Source organism: Oncorhynchus nerka, linkage group LG4, assembly GCF_034236695.1.
Source record: "Oncorhynchus nerka isolate Pitt River linkage group LG4, Oner_Uvic_2.0, whole genome shotgun sequence".
In the NCBI taxonomy this organism is placed as follows: domain Eukaryota; kingdom Metazoa; phylum Chordata; class Actinopteri; order Salmoniformes; family Salmonidae; genus Oncorhynchus; species Oncorhynchus nerka.
In genome coordinates this window covers 73217500-73234429 of record NC_088399.1, presented here as the reverse complement: position 1 = coordinate 73234429, position 16930 = coordinate 73217500, and the positions used below count along the sequence as shown (strand labels likewise).

Sequence of the window (16930 nt, the reverse complement as noted above, 5' to 3'; positions counted from 1 at the left end):
TTACACATTGGAATGGAGAAGAGTAACAAAATGTGAAAGCTTAGCCCCCCCATGTTTTACCCATTACCTCTCTGTCTCCCTTGAGATAATGAATGCGTCCTAAATGGCAACCTATTCCCTATAGAGCACACACATATAGGTCCTGGTCAAAAGTAGGGTGCTCAGGGAAATAGGGTGCCATTTGGGACATAGATAAGGCCAGATGTCCTTCCCCTCCATCACATCACTCCAGTGCTCTCTTGTCTGCGGTATTGATGACATGTTGTTCACACAAAGCCCAAAACATTGAAGGCCATTTTACCTGACAATTTCTCTGAGAATCTCCATTGAAAGCTCTTTTTAGTCCATGACAAGGCTTTTTAATCTGTTTCCCGGAAACCGGCCACCACAGTATCTAGAATATATTTTACAGGGCTGAATGGATGAACCCCTTACCTACCAGGAAATACACAGAATGCACTAATTGGATGCAGTGCGGATTTAACAAGCGAAACTAAAGCACTTTCAGAAAGAGAGAAGATTATTGGAAACGTTAGAGCATCACTCCTCCAATAAACAGTGCTAAATCGGGCTGTAGAATTACACCAGTTGCTCTTTAGTTACTGTATCCGCAATTACATTTTGCTCAGCCTGGGGTAACCCATGTGCAATATACCAGTAGGCCTATGTTCCTATGCGTCTTCCCAAGTATCCCCTGGTTTATCCGTACCCCAGGTTGAGAACCTCTGAATTCCACCAATAAAAACCCTGTTTTAGAGGACAGAAAGTACAAACCAAGGCTTTTGAGACCCAAATGAGTGACTGATGTTTATGCTCATGGTGGATCTTGAGAAATGACACTTTATGACCAACCAGCACAGCCTTCTATTACAATAAAGGCCAAGGGGCTAGAGCTGAACCGTCTGTATAAAAGGTAATAACCCATAGCCTCTCCAGTGTAGCCTCCATGTGAGACAGTGCCACCTGCTGGTGATAAATAAACATACTACTGTATTCAAGTACACAGCATTTCTGTATTTGAATGATGAAAATGGACATTTCAATCAGAATTGTATGATCGATGTTTACATTACATGTCCCAATATAATATTGAGAACATTTTGAAACTGAAATTCTAGGTATATATAAAGAATCTGTTGTGAAATCAATACAAAACCAGTAAGAAGTGAATCCTTCAGACAAGCTTTTCAGACACTGGCGAGACACAGAGACGCGTTAGTCCCCCCAAACCCAAAAGAGTTTGTGAGAGCTACCCGTCTGCCCTCTGTCTTCCACTGCTGTGCTGTGCAGGGCACATAGTTCAGGTCAAACTCTGGCTCGGTGCGGTCCAGGTTGAGGGTGGGTGGCAAAGTGCTGTGGTAACAGGCCAGGGCAGTGAAGGCTGCCTCCAGGGCCCCGGCAGCCCCCAGGAGATGCCCCGTGGCCCCTTTAGTGGAGGAGACAGCCAGGGCGGTGGCGTGCTGCTGGAACAGTCTCTTGATGGCGGCGTTCTCTGCAGCGTCACCTAGTGGTGTAGAGGTGGCGTGTGCGTTCACGTACGTCACATGGGCTGGTTCCACACCGGCGTCTCGGAGTGCTGCAGACATGCACCTGGAAGAGATCAGGAGGGGAATGAAAATGGACTGTAAAAATGTCATGACTTCAAATATGTTCACCATTTCATTTTAAAAAGTCAGAACCATTTTGAAACAGGCTAAAAGAAAATTACAAATATTTATCTCATGGTCAAGCTGATAGATAATGGTACAACCTACAGTACATCAATGGTTCCTTAACTCCTAACATAAATAGTAAGCACCTGGTGAAAGAGTGCTATAAACCCCATCCATGACTACTACCTGAAGGCTCCGTCTCCATTAGCAGTGGGGGCTGTGATGTGGCTGGCGTCCCCTGACAGGCCGTACCCCAGCACCTCAGCATACACCCTGGCCCCCCTCCCCGCAGCATGCTCCCACTCCTCCAGCAGCACCACCGCAGACCCTTCACCCATCACAAACCCATCCCTCTCTGGGTGGAAGGGCCGCGATGCCAGCCTGGGCTGGTCGTTCCAGTGGGTACTCAGAGCCCTTCAAGTAAAAGTTCAAGTTGAATTACACTCGCATAGTAGTCAATACAAACTGAAATCCATGAACATACAAATAGCATAGAATTGATCAAAGGACAGACTAGATCTATACTAACAACAATAACAATAACACGAACAAACAACAAAAATATCCTGGGATCGTCAAGCCTGACCTCGCCCTGGCGAACCCCGCGATTGACAGAGGTCCCACGCAGGCTTCTGTCCCACCCGCTACCATGGCGACGGCGTCTCCGTGGGCGATGAACCTGGCTGCATCACCGAGGGCATGGGCTCCAGTGGTGCAGGCGGTGGAAACGGCGTGGTTGGGACCTTTCAGTTTGTGCTTGATGCTGATGTGACCGGCAGCCATGTTGACCAGGATACGAGGCACAAAGAAGGGGCTGACCTTGAATAAAAATACAATACAACTTTTATTAAATCTAACATCTTAAAAAAGAAATTGCAGTCTGTTCTCAACCCTGCTCTGCAAATAGGACACACTCCTACCTACCAACCCTGCCACACACACACATCTGAGAGATTGGAAGCACCACAGCACACTTCAGCGGACTCCATAACTGACCTTACTGTAACCTTTCGCCTGGAAGATGGCCGACGTCTTGGCGATCTCGTCCAGAGAAACCATGCCCATCCCCACCGCCACCCCTGTGGTCAGCTGCTCCTCAGGGCTGCTAGGATACCACCCAGAATCTTCCAGTGCCAGCTGGGCGGCACCGAGAGCCATGACAGTGGCTGGTGACATACTGTTGATCTCCCCACGCGTGGCAAATCTCTCATCCTTGAACTGGCCCTCTCCATCCCCTCGGGGCACCAGGGCTGCCACTTTACAGGGGACTGTCTTATACATCTCAGAGTCAAGGGCGACGATCCCACTGGCACCACTAATCAGCTGGTTCCAAGGTAGAGTCGTCCCTGTGCCGAGAGGAGAGACAAGTCCTATTCCAGTGATTGCTACTCTCCTCCTGGACAGATTCTTTCCACAGGTGTAGTGTCTCAGATTGGGGATCGTTGAACAAATACAAGTGCTCTTGTTGAGAAGTGTTCTGGTTGTGTGCTGTGAAGCCAAATATAACGACAGCTTTGGCCAACACGATGACATGCTGTTGTTTTATTTATCTGCTATCTACCACAGTGGATCCTGTGGTGTAGAGAAAAACAATAAACAGTTTAGCAGCATAACTCATTCTTGAACCATACATCCCACCAATCATGTCAATACAGAATGGTATGTACGTAGTACAAATGCTTTTATGAACTGGATGGTTCGAGCCCTGAATGCTGATTAGCTGACAAGATGGCGCCGGAGGAGAGGGCTGCCATCTTATCGGCTCTTAACCAACCATGTTATTTTGTTTGTTTTTTCGCGTTCGTCACTTGTTTTGTACATAATGTTGCTGCTTATAACCGAAAAGAGCTTCTGGACATCAGAACTGGGATTACTCACCTCGAATTGGACGAGGAGTTCTTCTTCAATGAGTCGGACGCAAGGGATATACTACGGATACCCGACCAGATCCCTGTGATTGGCTGAAAAAAAGAAACATAGGTTTTGCGGAGAGAGATCAGGATGCCTTGTGAGGATCAGGTGATGAGTGGCTAATCTGCCCTTGCCTTCCATTCTTCTAGCTAACATTCAATTGCTGTAAAATAAATGGGATCAACTGAAAGCACATATACCCTACAAACGGGACATTAATAACTGTAATATCTTATATTTTACAGAGTCGTGGTTGAACGACGGCATTAAGAACATACAGCTGGCAGGTTATACACTATCAGCAGGACAGAACAGCAGCCCCCACGGCAGTAGGCCTATGCATATTTGTAAACAATAGCTAGTGCACAATATCTAAGGAAGTCGCCTGAGGTAGAGTATTTCATGATAAGCTGTAGACCACACTATCTACCTAGAGTTTTCATCTGTATGTTTCGTAGCTATCTACATACCACCACTGACCAAGGCTGGCACTAAAACCGCACTCAATGAGCTGAATTCCACCATAAGCAAACAGGAAACTGCTCATTCAGGGGCAGCGCTCCTAGTGGCCGGGGATTTTAATGCAGGGAAACTTAAATGTGTTTTACCAAATTTCTATCAGCATGTTAAATGTGCAACCAGAGGGAGAAAAAAAGTCCACACACAGAGACACGTACAAAGCTATCCCTTGCCCTCCATTTGGCAAATCTGACCATAATTCTATCCTTCTGATTCCTGCTTACAAGCAAAAATGAAAGCAGGAAGCACCAGTGACCTAGTCTATAAAAAAGTGGTCAGATGAAGCAGATTCTAAACTACAGGAGTGTTTTGCTAGCACAGACATGTTCCGGGATTCTTCCGATGGCATTGAGCAGTACATCACATTATTCACTGGCTACATCAATAAGTGCATCAAGGACGTCGTCCCCACAGAGACTGTATGTACATATCCCAACCAGAAGCCATGGATTACAGGCAACATCCGCACTGAGCTAAAGGGTAGAGCTACCGCTTTCGAGGAGCAGGACTCTTAACCCGGAAGCTAATAAGAAATCCCTCTATGGACTCCGATGAATCATCAAACAGGCAAAGCATCGATACAGGATTAAGATTGAATCCTGCTACACTGGCTCTGACGCTCGTCGAATGTTGTAGGGCTTAAAATATTACGGACTACAAAGGGAAACCCAGAAGCGAGCTGCCCAATGACGCGAGCCTACCAGACAAGCTAAATGGCTTTTATGCTCACTTCGAGGCATGCAACACTGAAGCATGCACGAGAGCACCAGCTGTTCTGGAACTGTGTGATAACGCTCTCGGTAGCCGATGTGAACAAAACCTTTAAACAGGTCAACATTCACAAAGCCACTGGGCCAGATGGATTACCAGGGCGTATACTCAAAGCATGCACGGACCAACTGGCAAGTGTCATAACTCACATTTTCAACTTCTCCCTGACCGAGTCTTTAATACCTACACATTTCAAGCAGACCACCATAGTCCCTGTACCCAAGGAAGCAAAGGTAACCTGCCTAAAAGATTACCACCCTATGGAACTCACTTCGGTAGCCATGAAGTGCTTTGAAAGGCTGGTCATGGCTCACATCAACAGCATCCTCCCGGACACCCTAGACCCACTCCAATTCTCATACCCCCCCAACAGATCCACAGATGACACAATCTCAATCGCATTCCACACTGTCCTTTCTCACCTGGACAAAAGGAACACTTATGTGAGAATGCTGTTCATTGACTATCACTGCCTGGTATGGCAAATGCTTGGCATCTGACCGTAAGGCGCTACAGATGGTAGTGCGAACAGCCCAGTACTTCACTGGGGCCAAGCTTCCTGCTATCCAGGACCTCTATACCAGGCGGTGTCAGAGGAAAGACCATAACATTGTCAGAGACTCCAGTCACCCAAGTTATAGACTGTTCTCTCTGCTACCACACGGCAAGAGGTACCGGAGTGCCAAGTCTAGGATCAAAAGGCTCCTCAACAACTTCTATCCCCAAGCCATAAGACTGCTGAACAACTAATACAATCGCCACCTGACAATTTACATTGACCCCCCCACCTCCCTCTTGTACACTGCTACTACTCGCTGTTTATTATGTATGCATAGTCACTTCACCCCCACCTACATGTACAAATGACCTTAACTAACCTGTACTCCCGCACACCGACTCGGTACCGGTGCCCCCTGTGTATAGCCTCGTTATTGTTATTCTTATTGTGTTATTTTATTATAAATGTTTTATTTTAGTCTACTTGGTAAATATTTTCTTAACTCTTCTTGAACCGCACTGTTGGTTAAGGTATTGTATGTAAGCATTTCACGGTGAAGTCTACACCTGTATTCGGCGCATGTGACAAATAGTTTGATTTGGTTGCACTAATTGCACTGTTTTGTCCACATAACCTGGTTCAAGCATTAACGACAATACCCAGGAAGAAGACACAGTGACGCTGAAACGTTGGTGGTTAACCCAATAAATTACTGGGAGTTTATGCAGTGTGCGACTCTTATTGTTTTTATAACTGATTCCTCACCACATGACAACAAACTCCAAGCGTCCAATTTGTCTAACTATGAAATAAACCTAATTGAATCATCTATTTGCCACTTACCTTGTGAACGCTATGATAGATAGCTCAAGTGTTTACGAATATAGTCATTATACCTCTGAAATCCTCTGCAAATAAAAAAACTAGTCTCGTTCACACGCTCACAAAATCCATGCAACTAACGAACTGAGTTCATTTCAGGGGGATACTATGCAATTGCCTGCTCCCATACATTTCTCAGAGAAATGTAGATTGATTTTTTCCATAACAGAATATTATCAATGTATACATAGATTCAAGGAAATAGTGAATTTTATTAAATATCATTAGCTGATTTTGCAGTAAATTTGATTATTGAATAGTTATGATTTGTTCAGGCTTTGCAAAGGCATCTTGATTGGCGGTTGCTGTTGTTCAGGGTTGCCAGGTTCAGCTGATATTTGTAGCACCGATGACTAGTCAAAACCCGCCCATAAGGCCTGAAAACGAGGCCCCTTTTCCAATAATTTAGTCGAACGAGTTAAGAAGGAATATCGTCTTCCCTTCTAACGACCTAAGAAGCAACATTTGGTTTGCCATCTTAATAATTAGTATTGCTAGATAATGGAACTAATAAAGGAATTTGAATATATCGCAATAGAAAAGATAAATCAGCTTTATTAAACTTTTAAAAACGAATGTTAGGCTATTTTCTGGCAATTGTGCTGTTATGATAAGACTACAAACCGTTATAAATGGCATATTTGCGAGATTGACATGTCGTTTCATTTCATTGTAGCGTCAAACCCAAGAAGAGTCCAGGCTGTAAATCGCTTCCAAAGATGCTTCAACAAAGTACCGAGTAAAGGGTCTGAATACTTATGTAAATGTAATATTTCAATTTGTTATTTTTAATACATTTGCAAAAATGTCTAAAAAAACTGTTTTTACTTTGTCATGATTAGGTATTGTGTATTGAGGAAAAAAATATTTAATACATTTTAGAATAAGGCTGTAACATAACAATTTGGAAAAAGTCAAGGAGTCTGAATACTTTCCGAATGCACTGTATGTGAAAACATGTATAATGCTTCACTTGTTATGAGCATATACCTTATGAAATGTGTGTAGAGACCTCTCACCTGGTATGTTAGATTGTAAACATACAAGAACTGTCATTCAAGTGGCATGTTAAATGTATTTTTAAAACTAGATTTGTTTTGCCTAATGGCCCTGAATTTGCCAGTCAGCTCAAGAGACAGGGGGACAGGACCAGGGACTGCCCCATTGGTGAGATATACAGCTGTTTTACCGAGTCAAATAACTGCTTACTTCATTGCATGTTTGTGGACCGACTGGGACCACTGATACAAAAATGTTTACACGCATGACTGTAATTGCTTTGACTGTATTCACTTTGACTGTAGTCGCTTTGACTGTATTCACTTTGACTGTAGTCACTTTGACTGTAGTCACTTTGACTGTAGTCACTTTGACTATAGTAGTTTTGTATGATAGTGTAAATTGCATATATTATTACTGTATCTTATTATTCACTTTAATGGTCCTTGGAGTCTTTGAACTTTGGGTTCAATGGGTATACCTGCTTTTTTAAACAATGGGTTTGTGTTCCTCTCACTTTCTCTCCCAGGCTGCAGCAGCAGAGGTTGTGTTTGTTCCGACTGAGAAGGTGAAGAGTGGGAGAGTATTTCCTCTGCGGTACAACTCCACCAAGGATCACTACTGCAGGGTGTCCAGTGACAATGAGGACATCCAGGGATGGAGGAAAGGGTGTGTTCAGGAAGCTGAAGAATGACTGGTAGATGGTTTGTTTTCATCCATGTCATCAACGATAAGATGCAATGCTCTTAAAGATTCAATGCAGTTCTTATATTGACACATCAATGGGATATTTGTGTTGCTTTTCTGTCATTTTTCTATTGGTCAGTCTTTGTGATTGTTAAAGCAAGGTCATTACTTTTTTTAGCAGAAATAATAATCAATTATTTATTGAGCATTTATCAATCTATCCAAACTTTGGATATGTTGCTTCTATAGGATATGTGTATATCAACTGTAAATGTTTCCATATTTATGCTGTCTTTTTCCTGTCAGTAAATACACGTTATGTCCTGTCAGGTGTATCTAGCTCGTACAGAGGCCTCATCGTCAGGGAACATCAGTTGGACGTTGGACTGTGCTCCTGTAGGGATGAAGATAAAGACAGTCTCAGTCAGAACATGCAGCCAGACCTTTCACTCTGGAACCGGCCTCTAGGGTCTGCAGTCTGGACAGAACACAACGTCGTTCTCAGGAGGTGGATGGATGATTGATAGATTTTTGTCTGGTTTATGTGAACCATACCTTTCAGGAATAAGTTGGAAGCCTTTTTTCAAATCAATTTAAAGTGCAAATTGTAAACGGGTACTTAGTGATTTGTAAATGTAATAGAGATATTATGATTTGATAGTCAGAGAGCTGTAACATTGATTTGCATGTGCACTTAACTGATCAGCATTGTTTTCTTCCTTATCTTGCATAACAACAGCTAAACAATTTTTATGTTTTTGAACACAGACAGGGAGATGCATTCTATTCCGGGTCTTTTCTTGATCCTTGGAGCTGGTCATGGAGATGGAGCTAGCCGGAGGAGAGGGAGAGTCGTCATGGCAACACTCCCAGATGTTCCGGCGGGCTTTGAATGAGCCGAAGGAATCCTCATTTGAAATCCTCGTCAAGATGGAGGAGGACTACGCTTAATGAGTGGGTTCGATCGCTCTGAGCAAGGCACTACATTGGTTTGCTAATCTTAATAAAGCAATGAGTAGTTATTTTGGGATGCAACATGATGTATAGATCAGTGATTCTGCTCAGTGCCTTGCTCAAGATAATCACCTTGAATACACAGACGCTGTTCATAGTCATGTATAGTGTGTATATTCATAGGCATCTTGGTGCTTATGAGATAAACAGAGGAGTAGTAGTTTGGTGATATTGTTTGTGGGTATGGATGGATGGTAAGGTAGTCCAATAATCATTCGGGATCTGTGTCTTGAATCAATAATCTTGTATTGATTACAGATCTTGTAATGATGCTGCTTGGGTATTTACTGCCAGTAATGTCTTGAGACCCAGACCCAGCTTCTGTATGACACAAAAGCCTTTGTTATCTAGACTGTCTCTGCCAAAAGAGGAGTTACTTACTTGACTTAATCCTCTTTGAACCTTTGGGAGCACATGGCGCCCACCATGGCTTTCCACCTCAAAGGGGACTATGGATCAGTATGGCCTGGCTGTAACACCCTGCCATAACAAGGTTCTGGCTCCTGACACAGAATAGGGATATATGGCCTGTGAGCCTAAAGTCCATCTGCTATGGAGTTATGTCTGTATCCACTTATGGTTATGGATATACTGGTATTCTACATGTATTTGTGGTGAATGCATGTCACATGCACCGAATACCACAGGTGTAGAACTGACAGTGAAATTCTTACTTACAAGCCCCAAACCAACAATGCAGTTCAAAGAAAAAATACAGATAAGAATAAGAAATAAACGTAGCAAGTAATTTAAGAGCAGCAGTAAAATAACAAGAGCAAGACTATATACAGTGGGATACCGGTACAGAGTCAATGTGCGGGGGCACCGGTTAGTTGAGGTAATATGTACATGTGGGTAGAGTTATTAAAGTAACTATGCATAGATGATAACAACAGAGAGTAGCAGTGGTGTAAAATAGGGGGAGTGGGCAATGCAAATAGTCTCTGTAGCCATTTGATTAGGTGTTCAGGAGTCTTATGGCTTGAGAGTAGAAGCTGTTTAGAAGCCTCTTGGACCTAGACTTGGCGCTCCGGTACCGTTTGCCGTGCGGTAGCAGAGAGAACAGTCTATGACCATTTTTAGGGCCTTCCTCTGACACCGCCTTGTATAGAGGTCCTGGATGGCAGGGAGCTTGGCCCCAGTGATGACCTGGGCCGTTCACACTATCCTGTAATGCCTTGCGGTCAGAGGCCGAGCAGTTGCCATACCAAGCAGTGATGCAACCATGCTCTCGATGGTGCAGCTGTAGAACCTTTTGAGGATCTGGGAACCTATGCCAAATATTTTCAGTCTCCTGAGGGGGAATAGGTTTTGTCGTTCTCTCTTCACTACTGTCTTGGTGTGCTTGGACCATGTTAGTTTGTTGGTGATGTGGACACCAAGGAACTTCAAGCTCTCAACCTGCTCCACTGCAGCCCATTTGATGAGAATGGGGGTGTGCTCAGTCCTCTTTTTCCTGTAGTCCACAATCATCTCCTTTATCTTGATCACATTGAGGGAGAAGTTGTTGTGGGAGTTAATGTGTTCTTGTTCAAATATGTAAATTGTGCAATCAGTATGATAAATGTATATTATTTACAGATTAAATGTGGTTTCATACAGTTAATGCCTGGACTACATAGGTGCCTTGGTAAGAAAAAGTACTGCGGTTGGTGTGTTTCTACTACCACCTACTGGTTACAAATTGCAAGTACATGTATTTTTTCATTCGTTGAATTACCGGCGCCTCGAAAAGCGAGCACCTGATTGGTGGGTTACGCTGTTGGGATTGTCGCCGTGCGGATGGTGGAGCCGGATGGAGGCAGGCGGCGGTGTTTTTATTTCTGAATGAACATTTAGGGTATTAAATTACAGCCGTATTAAAATACAATTTTATTTATACATTATTTCAATTGATTTTGTACTACATGAAATGTTGTGAAACTATTTAACGTTTGGAGTTTGTACAGTAAATTATAAATCTAGGCAAGTAGCAAGCAAGCTTTGTTGAGGATTTCAGGCCTAGTTCTAACCACCGCTCGTCGATTTTAACAATAGCCGCGATACACTCCCTCATCCGGAACTATTTTGACAAGACATTTTTCAACTGGTACGAACACAGAAAATATCTCAATGTGGTCCGTTGACTGAAATAATTCCTGAGTTTATGGACTATATTGTATGCAGGACTTTTCAGTATTTTATCTGCTAGTAGCATCACGAACATTTAGGGAAACAAAAGGAAGATGTCCAACGGCGCAGCAGGAAGCGGGGGTCTGACTTGGGTGGTAAGTTACTATTTTGTTAAATGTTGGATTACTGGACAGACTTACTTTATCGCTCCAGGTAGCGTTCATCATTTTGCCAAGATGCACGAGAGAAATTCCAGATTGTCACGAGCTGGACATTCTAAAATGGCCAGTGATGATGCTAACTAGCCAGCAGCTAATACACCCCTTTAAACTAGCATGCGCCTTTTAAAGACGGGCCATACTTTGGTATATTCATTTAGCTATGCTTGCCCGGCACAAGTACAATCACAGATTGGTCCAACAACGTCAGAAGATACATTGTTTTTTCGTAAACATGATGATGTCATTAGGCAACATTGCTTTCCTGCAAGGCACGGGTGAATGAGCCACTTGGCCAATGGCAATGCCCCAAAAAGTTCTTTGTTGCAATACACGTCAAGTGTGATTGATGGTCAGTTTGCATATTTTGCATGCACGCCGTTTGAATATAGAATCTTAAATGTGTCTCTAAATACAGTTATTCGTAGGTAGCCTAATCTATATAAAAAATATGCTTACATATTCCTTAAATGTATTTGCACGACATTTGGCCAGCTAGCTATAGCAGCTTCCAGCCCGTAAATGCAGCGGCACAATTTGGGACCTGTGTGACGCTAGTCACATAAGGATTTAGCCACAATAATGGAATTTGCGGTTCGCCTTCAAAATAAAAGTCCACCATTGAAAGTGATTCAAACGGATACAAATAGTGGAATCATGCCATATTTGGACTAGAAATTAAACAAAAGACAAAGTTAATTTGACAAATGTTTTTGGTTGACTTTAGAATTGCATTGGGGGCATACACGCATGTACTGTACAGCCTAACATATTGATGTTGCACCCATGAAATGAGGAATCAGCCTACTCAGTGACACTCACAGAACACAACTGTCTAGAGATAACACAAATATTAGCATCTTCACCCTTATGGCAGGAATTGTGGGAAATCACCTTTCCAGTCAGTCTATTTTGTGTATTACATGCTTACCACACTGCTTGCATTCCAAAATAAATGTACACATGCATGTTATACAATCATTGCACCCACACTGCTTGCAAGCGCCTGCGTAGCCAGGCGCTAAAATACAACTTGGTTCTATTTGTGATGCTTGACTCGCTGCAAGTCCCTCCTCTCCCATCTCCTCATTGGTTTTTAGGAGTATATACCCACGTGGGTGATTGAAAGATAAACTGAGGTTCACACTCTAGTCCAGTTGGTAGTGGTAATGCACCTTAAAGTTGGTTGCCAGATGGTCCAAAGAAGAAGAAGCCTGACGGAGGAGAGATTACTAGAAACAAACTCGGTTTACCCTTATATCTGTGAAATTCGGGTTAAATGCTAAATTGCCATAAATGTTTCATGCTTTTAGACCTGTCTGCAAATTAATGTAGTTGGTTCAGAGTTCGTTTTGATATTTCAACCTGCGTGTCCTGATCGTGTCTGGTGTGGGTAGACAAAATCAACATGCGCGCGAGCGGTCTGGTCAGCATGTCAGACATTCATATTGCACTGTACAGCCTAACCTATGGATGTTGCACCCATGAAATGGGTGATCAGCTTACACAGTGACACTCACAGAACACAACTGTGTAGAGTTCACACAAATATTCAGCTCTTATTAGAGAACTCTAACTGTTGGAAATCAGCTTACTATACTATAGCCTATTTTGCATATTGAACCTTCATATTGGACTGTACAACCTAAAATAGAGATTGTGCACCCATGAAATGGGCTATCAGTGACACCCAAGTATTCAGACCCCTTCACCTTTTCCACATTTTGTTACGTTACAGCCTTATTCTAAAATTGATTAAATTAAAATTGTCCCTCAATCTACACACAATACCCCATAATGACAAAGTGAAACAGGTTTTTAGACATTTTTGGAAATGTATTTGAAATAAAAAAGATACCTTATTTACATAAGTATTCAGACCCTTTGCTATGAGACTAGAAATTAAGCTCAGGTGCATCCTGTTTCCATTCATCTTCCTTGAGATGTTTCTACAACTTAATTGGAGTCCACCTGTGGTATATTCAATCGATTGGACATTATTTGTAAAGACACACACCTGTCTACATAAGGTCTCACAGTTGTCAGAGCAAAAACCAAGCCATGAGGTTGAAGGAATGGTCTGATGAAACCAAGATTGAATTCTTTGGCCTGAATCCCAAGCGTCACATCTGGAGGAAACCAGGCACCACTCATCACCTGGCCAATACCATCCCTACAGTGAAGCATGGTGGTGGCAGCATCATGCTGTGGGGATGTTTTCAGCGGCAGGGACTGGGAGACACATCCAATACAACACAGGGATGGCTTCGGAACAAGTCTCTGAATATCCTTGAGTGGCCCAGCCAGAGCTTGGACTTGAGCCCATTCGAACATCTCTGGAGAGATCTGAAAATAGCTGTGCAGCGACGCTCCCCATCCAACCTGACAGAGCTTGAGAGGATCTGCAGGGAAGAATGGGAGACACTCCCCAAATACAGGTGTGCCAAGCGTGTAGCGTCACTCCCAAGAAGACTTGAGCTTTAATCACTGCCAAAGGTCCTTCCAGAAAGTACTGAGTATATGGTCTGAATACTTATGTAAATGTGATATTGCAGTTTTATTTTTTATAAATGAGCAAACGTTTCTAAAAACCTGTTTTTATATGTAATTTATTGGTTTGAATACTTTCCGAATGCCCTATAGAATAGGCTGAATGCTTAATGTGGCTCATTTCACACTGGTTTTTAGAGTCTCACAATAAAAAGCTAAGATAATATTTTTATGAACTCTACATAGTTGTATTGTGTTCTGTGCAACATCCAGCGGTTAGAGTGTGAATTAAACCATGACATGGGGGATTGAGCAAGTGCAGATACTTTTTTATTATGGGCCTAATAATAAAGATGTAATTTAAACATACAAATATGTTCCTTTCATTGTGGCATGAACACAACCAGTCATGGCATTTTCATCTGATTGTCAAACAAATCACTTCAATAAGTAGGCTACCTGTGCATGTTCGTCCACTCAAAATAATACCAGCATCCAAACTGCATGCGTACTCACGCCATTTGATGAATGGAAATAGACATCTCTTACAAAACATGTGGCGTTCAGTGATTGCCATTGGTGAGGCCTATATTAATTGGTGCGTCTTGCTGACAAATTGCTGAAACTGTTCCGGGTAAAACGGGATGGTCAACTGGCTAGACTGGGCTACAATGTGTATTACCATTGCCGGTAGCCTAGCCTCTCAGCCAAGGCATTTTTTAACACATGGACACACAGAATAGGTAGCCTACATTCAATATAATAAATGAGTTAAATAAAAACACATTTTACACCCTGCTTCATGAGTTAATGCCCGGAGTCTTCACACATCCTCCGTGAGACGCAGGCAGGAATGCCGTCTCAAGGTCATGCAGGATTCATGAGTTAATGCCTGGAGTCTTCACACATCCTCCGTGAGACGCAGGCAGGAGGTCATGCAGGATTCTTTCAGATCGTTTAAGCAACCAAGATTAGGTTCTTAGCAGACCTCGTATTTAATTCTCTCAATATTGCTTTTTTGTAGTTACCTTATCAAAGCAACTATCCCAGAGTGGTGAACTATCATGTGAGCTAAATGGATGCTTTGGCTTGATAAGCTGATTATGACTTGCTGTGCGAGTTGGGGTGAACCACAGACTATATTGGGTGAACTTTCTTTGGTCCACTGTTTGTTACTAAAAGGTTGATGAGCATTGTGAGGGTCTGTTGCTCAGATACCTCCCCATAGAGAAATGTAAACTGGTCTCAAGGGCCACAGGTGACAGGGACTGCATTATTCTCAACCACTGTGTTTGTTATTACACAGTTTATATAGTCTTATTGCATGCTCAAGGGCTCTGGATCAATTGTATACCTTACCACACAAATAGATTTTAGATCAAGGATCATCAACTAGATTCAGCCACGGGAGGTATTTCTTCTTGAGCGGATGGTCAGGGGGCCGGAATAATAATTACAAATCATTTCTATACAAAGAAATTGACCACAATAAGCCCAAACAGATATATTTGACTAAAACATCATCATTTCAAACCTTACTAACATGTGTATACGATCACATATACAGTATCTCTATAATGCGTAGGAATACTTGGAGCTGGTGTTTTTAAGTCTTTTATGTCCCAACAATTTACAAAAATATAATTTTTAAAAAGGTGCTCTTTTTTTTGGCTCAGAACTTGGGGCGGGATATAAAATCCCCTGCAGCCCAAATTGTTCCCGCAGGCTGCCAGTTGGGGAACCCTGATTTCTATTTTCCCATGCTAGCAGTATTTATATTTTTATTTGATAAAGTTTGCTCCTCAAGCACTGTCACTTTTATGGCCTCTCCTTAGGTGCAATCCTAAGTATTTAACAATGAGATCCACCGCCTTAAACAATGGTGTCTTCTGCGTGCGTGTGTGCCGGGCAACTAGCCTGACCATGTAAACCTTCCAAGTTGCATCCAACCCACTAATCGAGCAACCAACCAAAGCGTAAAGGAGCATTGAAGGAACATTTTGAGGCTACACTGGACTAGTCGGACGATCCAAACAGTAGAAGTGGGGAAAAAACGGCTACTGCTGTGCCTTTTCTAATGGGCAGCTCTGATAATCAGCTGCTAGTGCCTGCAGACACAGAGTTCAATTATTTATCTTTAGTGTAATTTTTAACAAAGTTGTGCACATGTGTCTAATACCAGACCCTCTTTGATAAGAAGAATGCTGCCAAAAAGAGGGAGGAGGAGGCAGCCGCGGCGGCGGCAGCTGCGAATGGCAGGGGTGATGGGGGCAAGGCGGAGGGAGGAGGAGGAGGAGCCAAGAAGAAGGGAGGAGATAAGATGTCAGTGGAGAGGGTGTACCAGAAGAAGACCCAGCTGGAGCACATCCTACTGAGGCCTGACACCTACATCGGCTCTGTGGAACCGGTCACCCAGGTGGGTTAGGTTCATCATGTCTGTAGACGTCTAGCTTGTGTTCAGGAGGGTGCAACAGAAAACAAAATTGTGCTCCAATTTTTTTGGGGTGGGTAACGTCTTTCTGTTTCACTCCTGTTTTGTGCCTACAGAAGACAAACAACATTAGTTACAACATTATCCAGTTCTGTACCTAGATCTAACAGAGAAATCTGGTGTTGTTGATGTGTAGTGAAGTATTATGAATGTTTAATCAATAAAGATATTTATTTCGCCCCTTTCAGCAAATGTGGGTTTTCGATGAAGACCTTGGGATGAATCTACGAGAAATCACTTATGTCCCTGGATTATACAAAATCTTTGATGAAATTCTTGGTAAGTCTATCAGGATCTTTTAAAACAGAACATACACAGGTGACAAAGTGGTCATTATGAACTAGCTAAAGCCCTCAGTTCATTTTTATTAAGCTGTGGTATTACTGTATTGGCCTCTGATGGGCCTTCCCTCAAGGTAGAATAACGGTGAACCAAAAAGCAGCTGGATTGAGTCCACGAGCCGACTAGGTGAAAATCTGTCTATGCCGTTGAGCAAGGCACTTAACCCTCATTGCTCCTGTAAGTCGCTATGAATAAGAGCGTCTGCTAATTGACTAAAATCTTTTTGGTTGAGTTAGATTTTATTTTAGGTGTACTTTCCTATGTCATATAAATAAAAAAACGTTTGGGAACCACTGTGCTAAATGATTCAAATGTAAAATGTAGATTTTTTTGTGTATATATA

General features: G+C 42.7%; 2 protein-coding genes across 6 annotated transcripts in view; one reads left to right on the top strand and one right to left on the bottom strand.

The window, feature by feature from the left end:
* Nucleotides 1-993: 993 nt before the first annotated feature.
* oxsm (3-oxoacyl-ACP synthase, mitochondrial) lies at nucleotides 994-11494 on the bottom strand. 2 transcript variants are annotated; one of them, XM_065017810.1, is made up of 6 exons: nucleotides 11247-11494; nucleotides 3531-3613; nucleotides 2649-3224; nucleotides 2239-2471; nucleotides 1839-2066; nucleotides 994-1590 (listed from the first exon to the last, which is right to left on the bottom strand). In XM_065017810.1, exons 3-6 carry the CDS (start codon nucleotides 3183-3185, stop codon nucleotides 1188-1190), a joined length of 1401 nt encoding a protein of 466 aa, XP_064873882.1. In that variant the 5' UTR covers nucleotides 3186-3224; nucleotides 3531-3613; nucleotides 11247-11494; the 3' UTR covers nucleotides 994-1187. The 2 variants fall into 2 exon arrangements, with proteins under 2 accessions (XP_064873882.1, XP_029515045.1); XM_029659185.2 differs by lacking the exon at nucleotides 11247-11494 and adding an exon at nucleotides 6196-6328.
* LOC115128561 (DNA topoisomerase 2-beta-like) overlaps nucleotides 10700-16930 on the top strand; it is a 31437-nt gene continuing 25206 nt past the window's right edge. For 2 of the 4 annotated variants that reach the window (XM_029658490.2, XM_029658488.2), the window contains exons 1-3: nucleotides 10700-11201; nucleotides 15937-16170; nucleotides 16434-16524. In XM_029658490.2, the coding sequence (XP_029514350.2) occupies nucleotides 11160-11201; nucleotides 15937-16170; nucleotides 16434-16524 (367 nt within the window). In that variant the 5' untranslated portion in view covers nucleotides 10700-11159. The remainder of the gene's footprint in view (nucleotides 11202-15936; nucleotides 16171-16433; nucleotides 16525-16930) is intronic. The other 2 variants (XM_029658489.2, XM_029658487.2) reach the window with 2 other exon arrangements.

Excerpts from the sequence above, each read along its gene's own strand:
- oxsm (XM_065017810.1), bottom strand. The coding sequence starts at position 3,185 with ATGTCATCGTGTTGGCCAAAGCTGTCGTTATATTTGGCTTCACAGCAC. Across the intron at positions 2,472-2,648 it reads AGGCGAAAGGTTACAGTAAG|GTCAGCCCCTTCTTTGTGCC; the intron begins GTCAGTTATGGA and ends TTTTTATTCAAG. Across the intron at positions 1,591-1,838 it reads AATGGAGACGGAGCCTTCAG|GTGCATGTCTGCAGCACTCC; the intron begins GTAGTAGTCATG and ends GATCTCTTCCAG.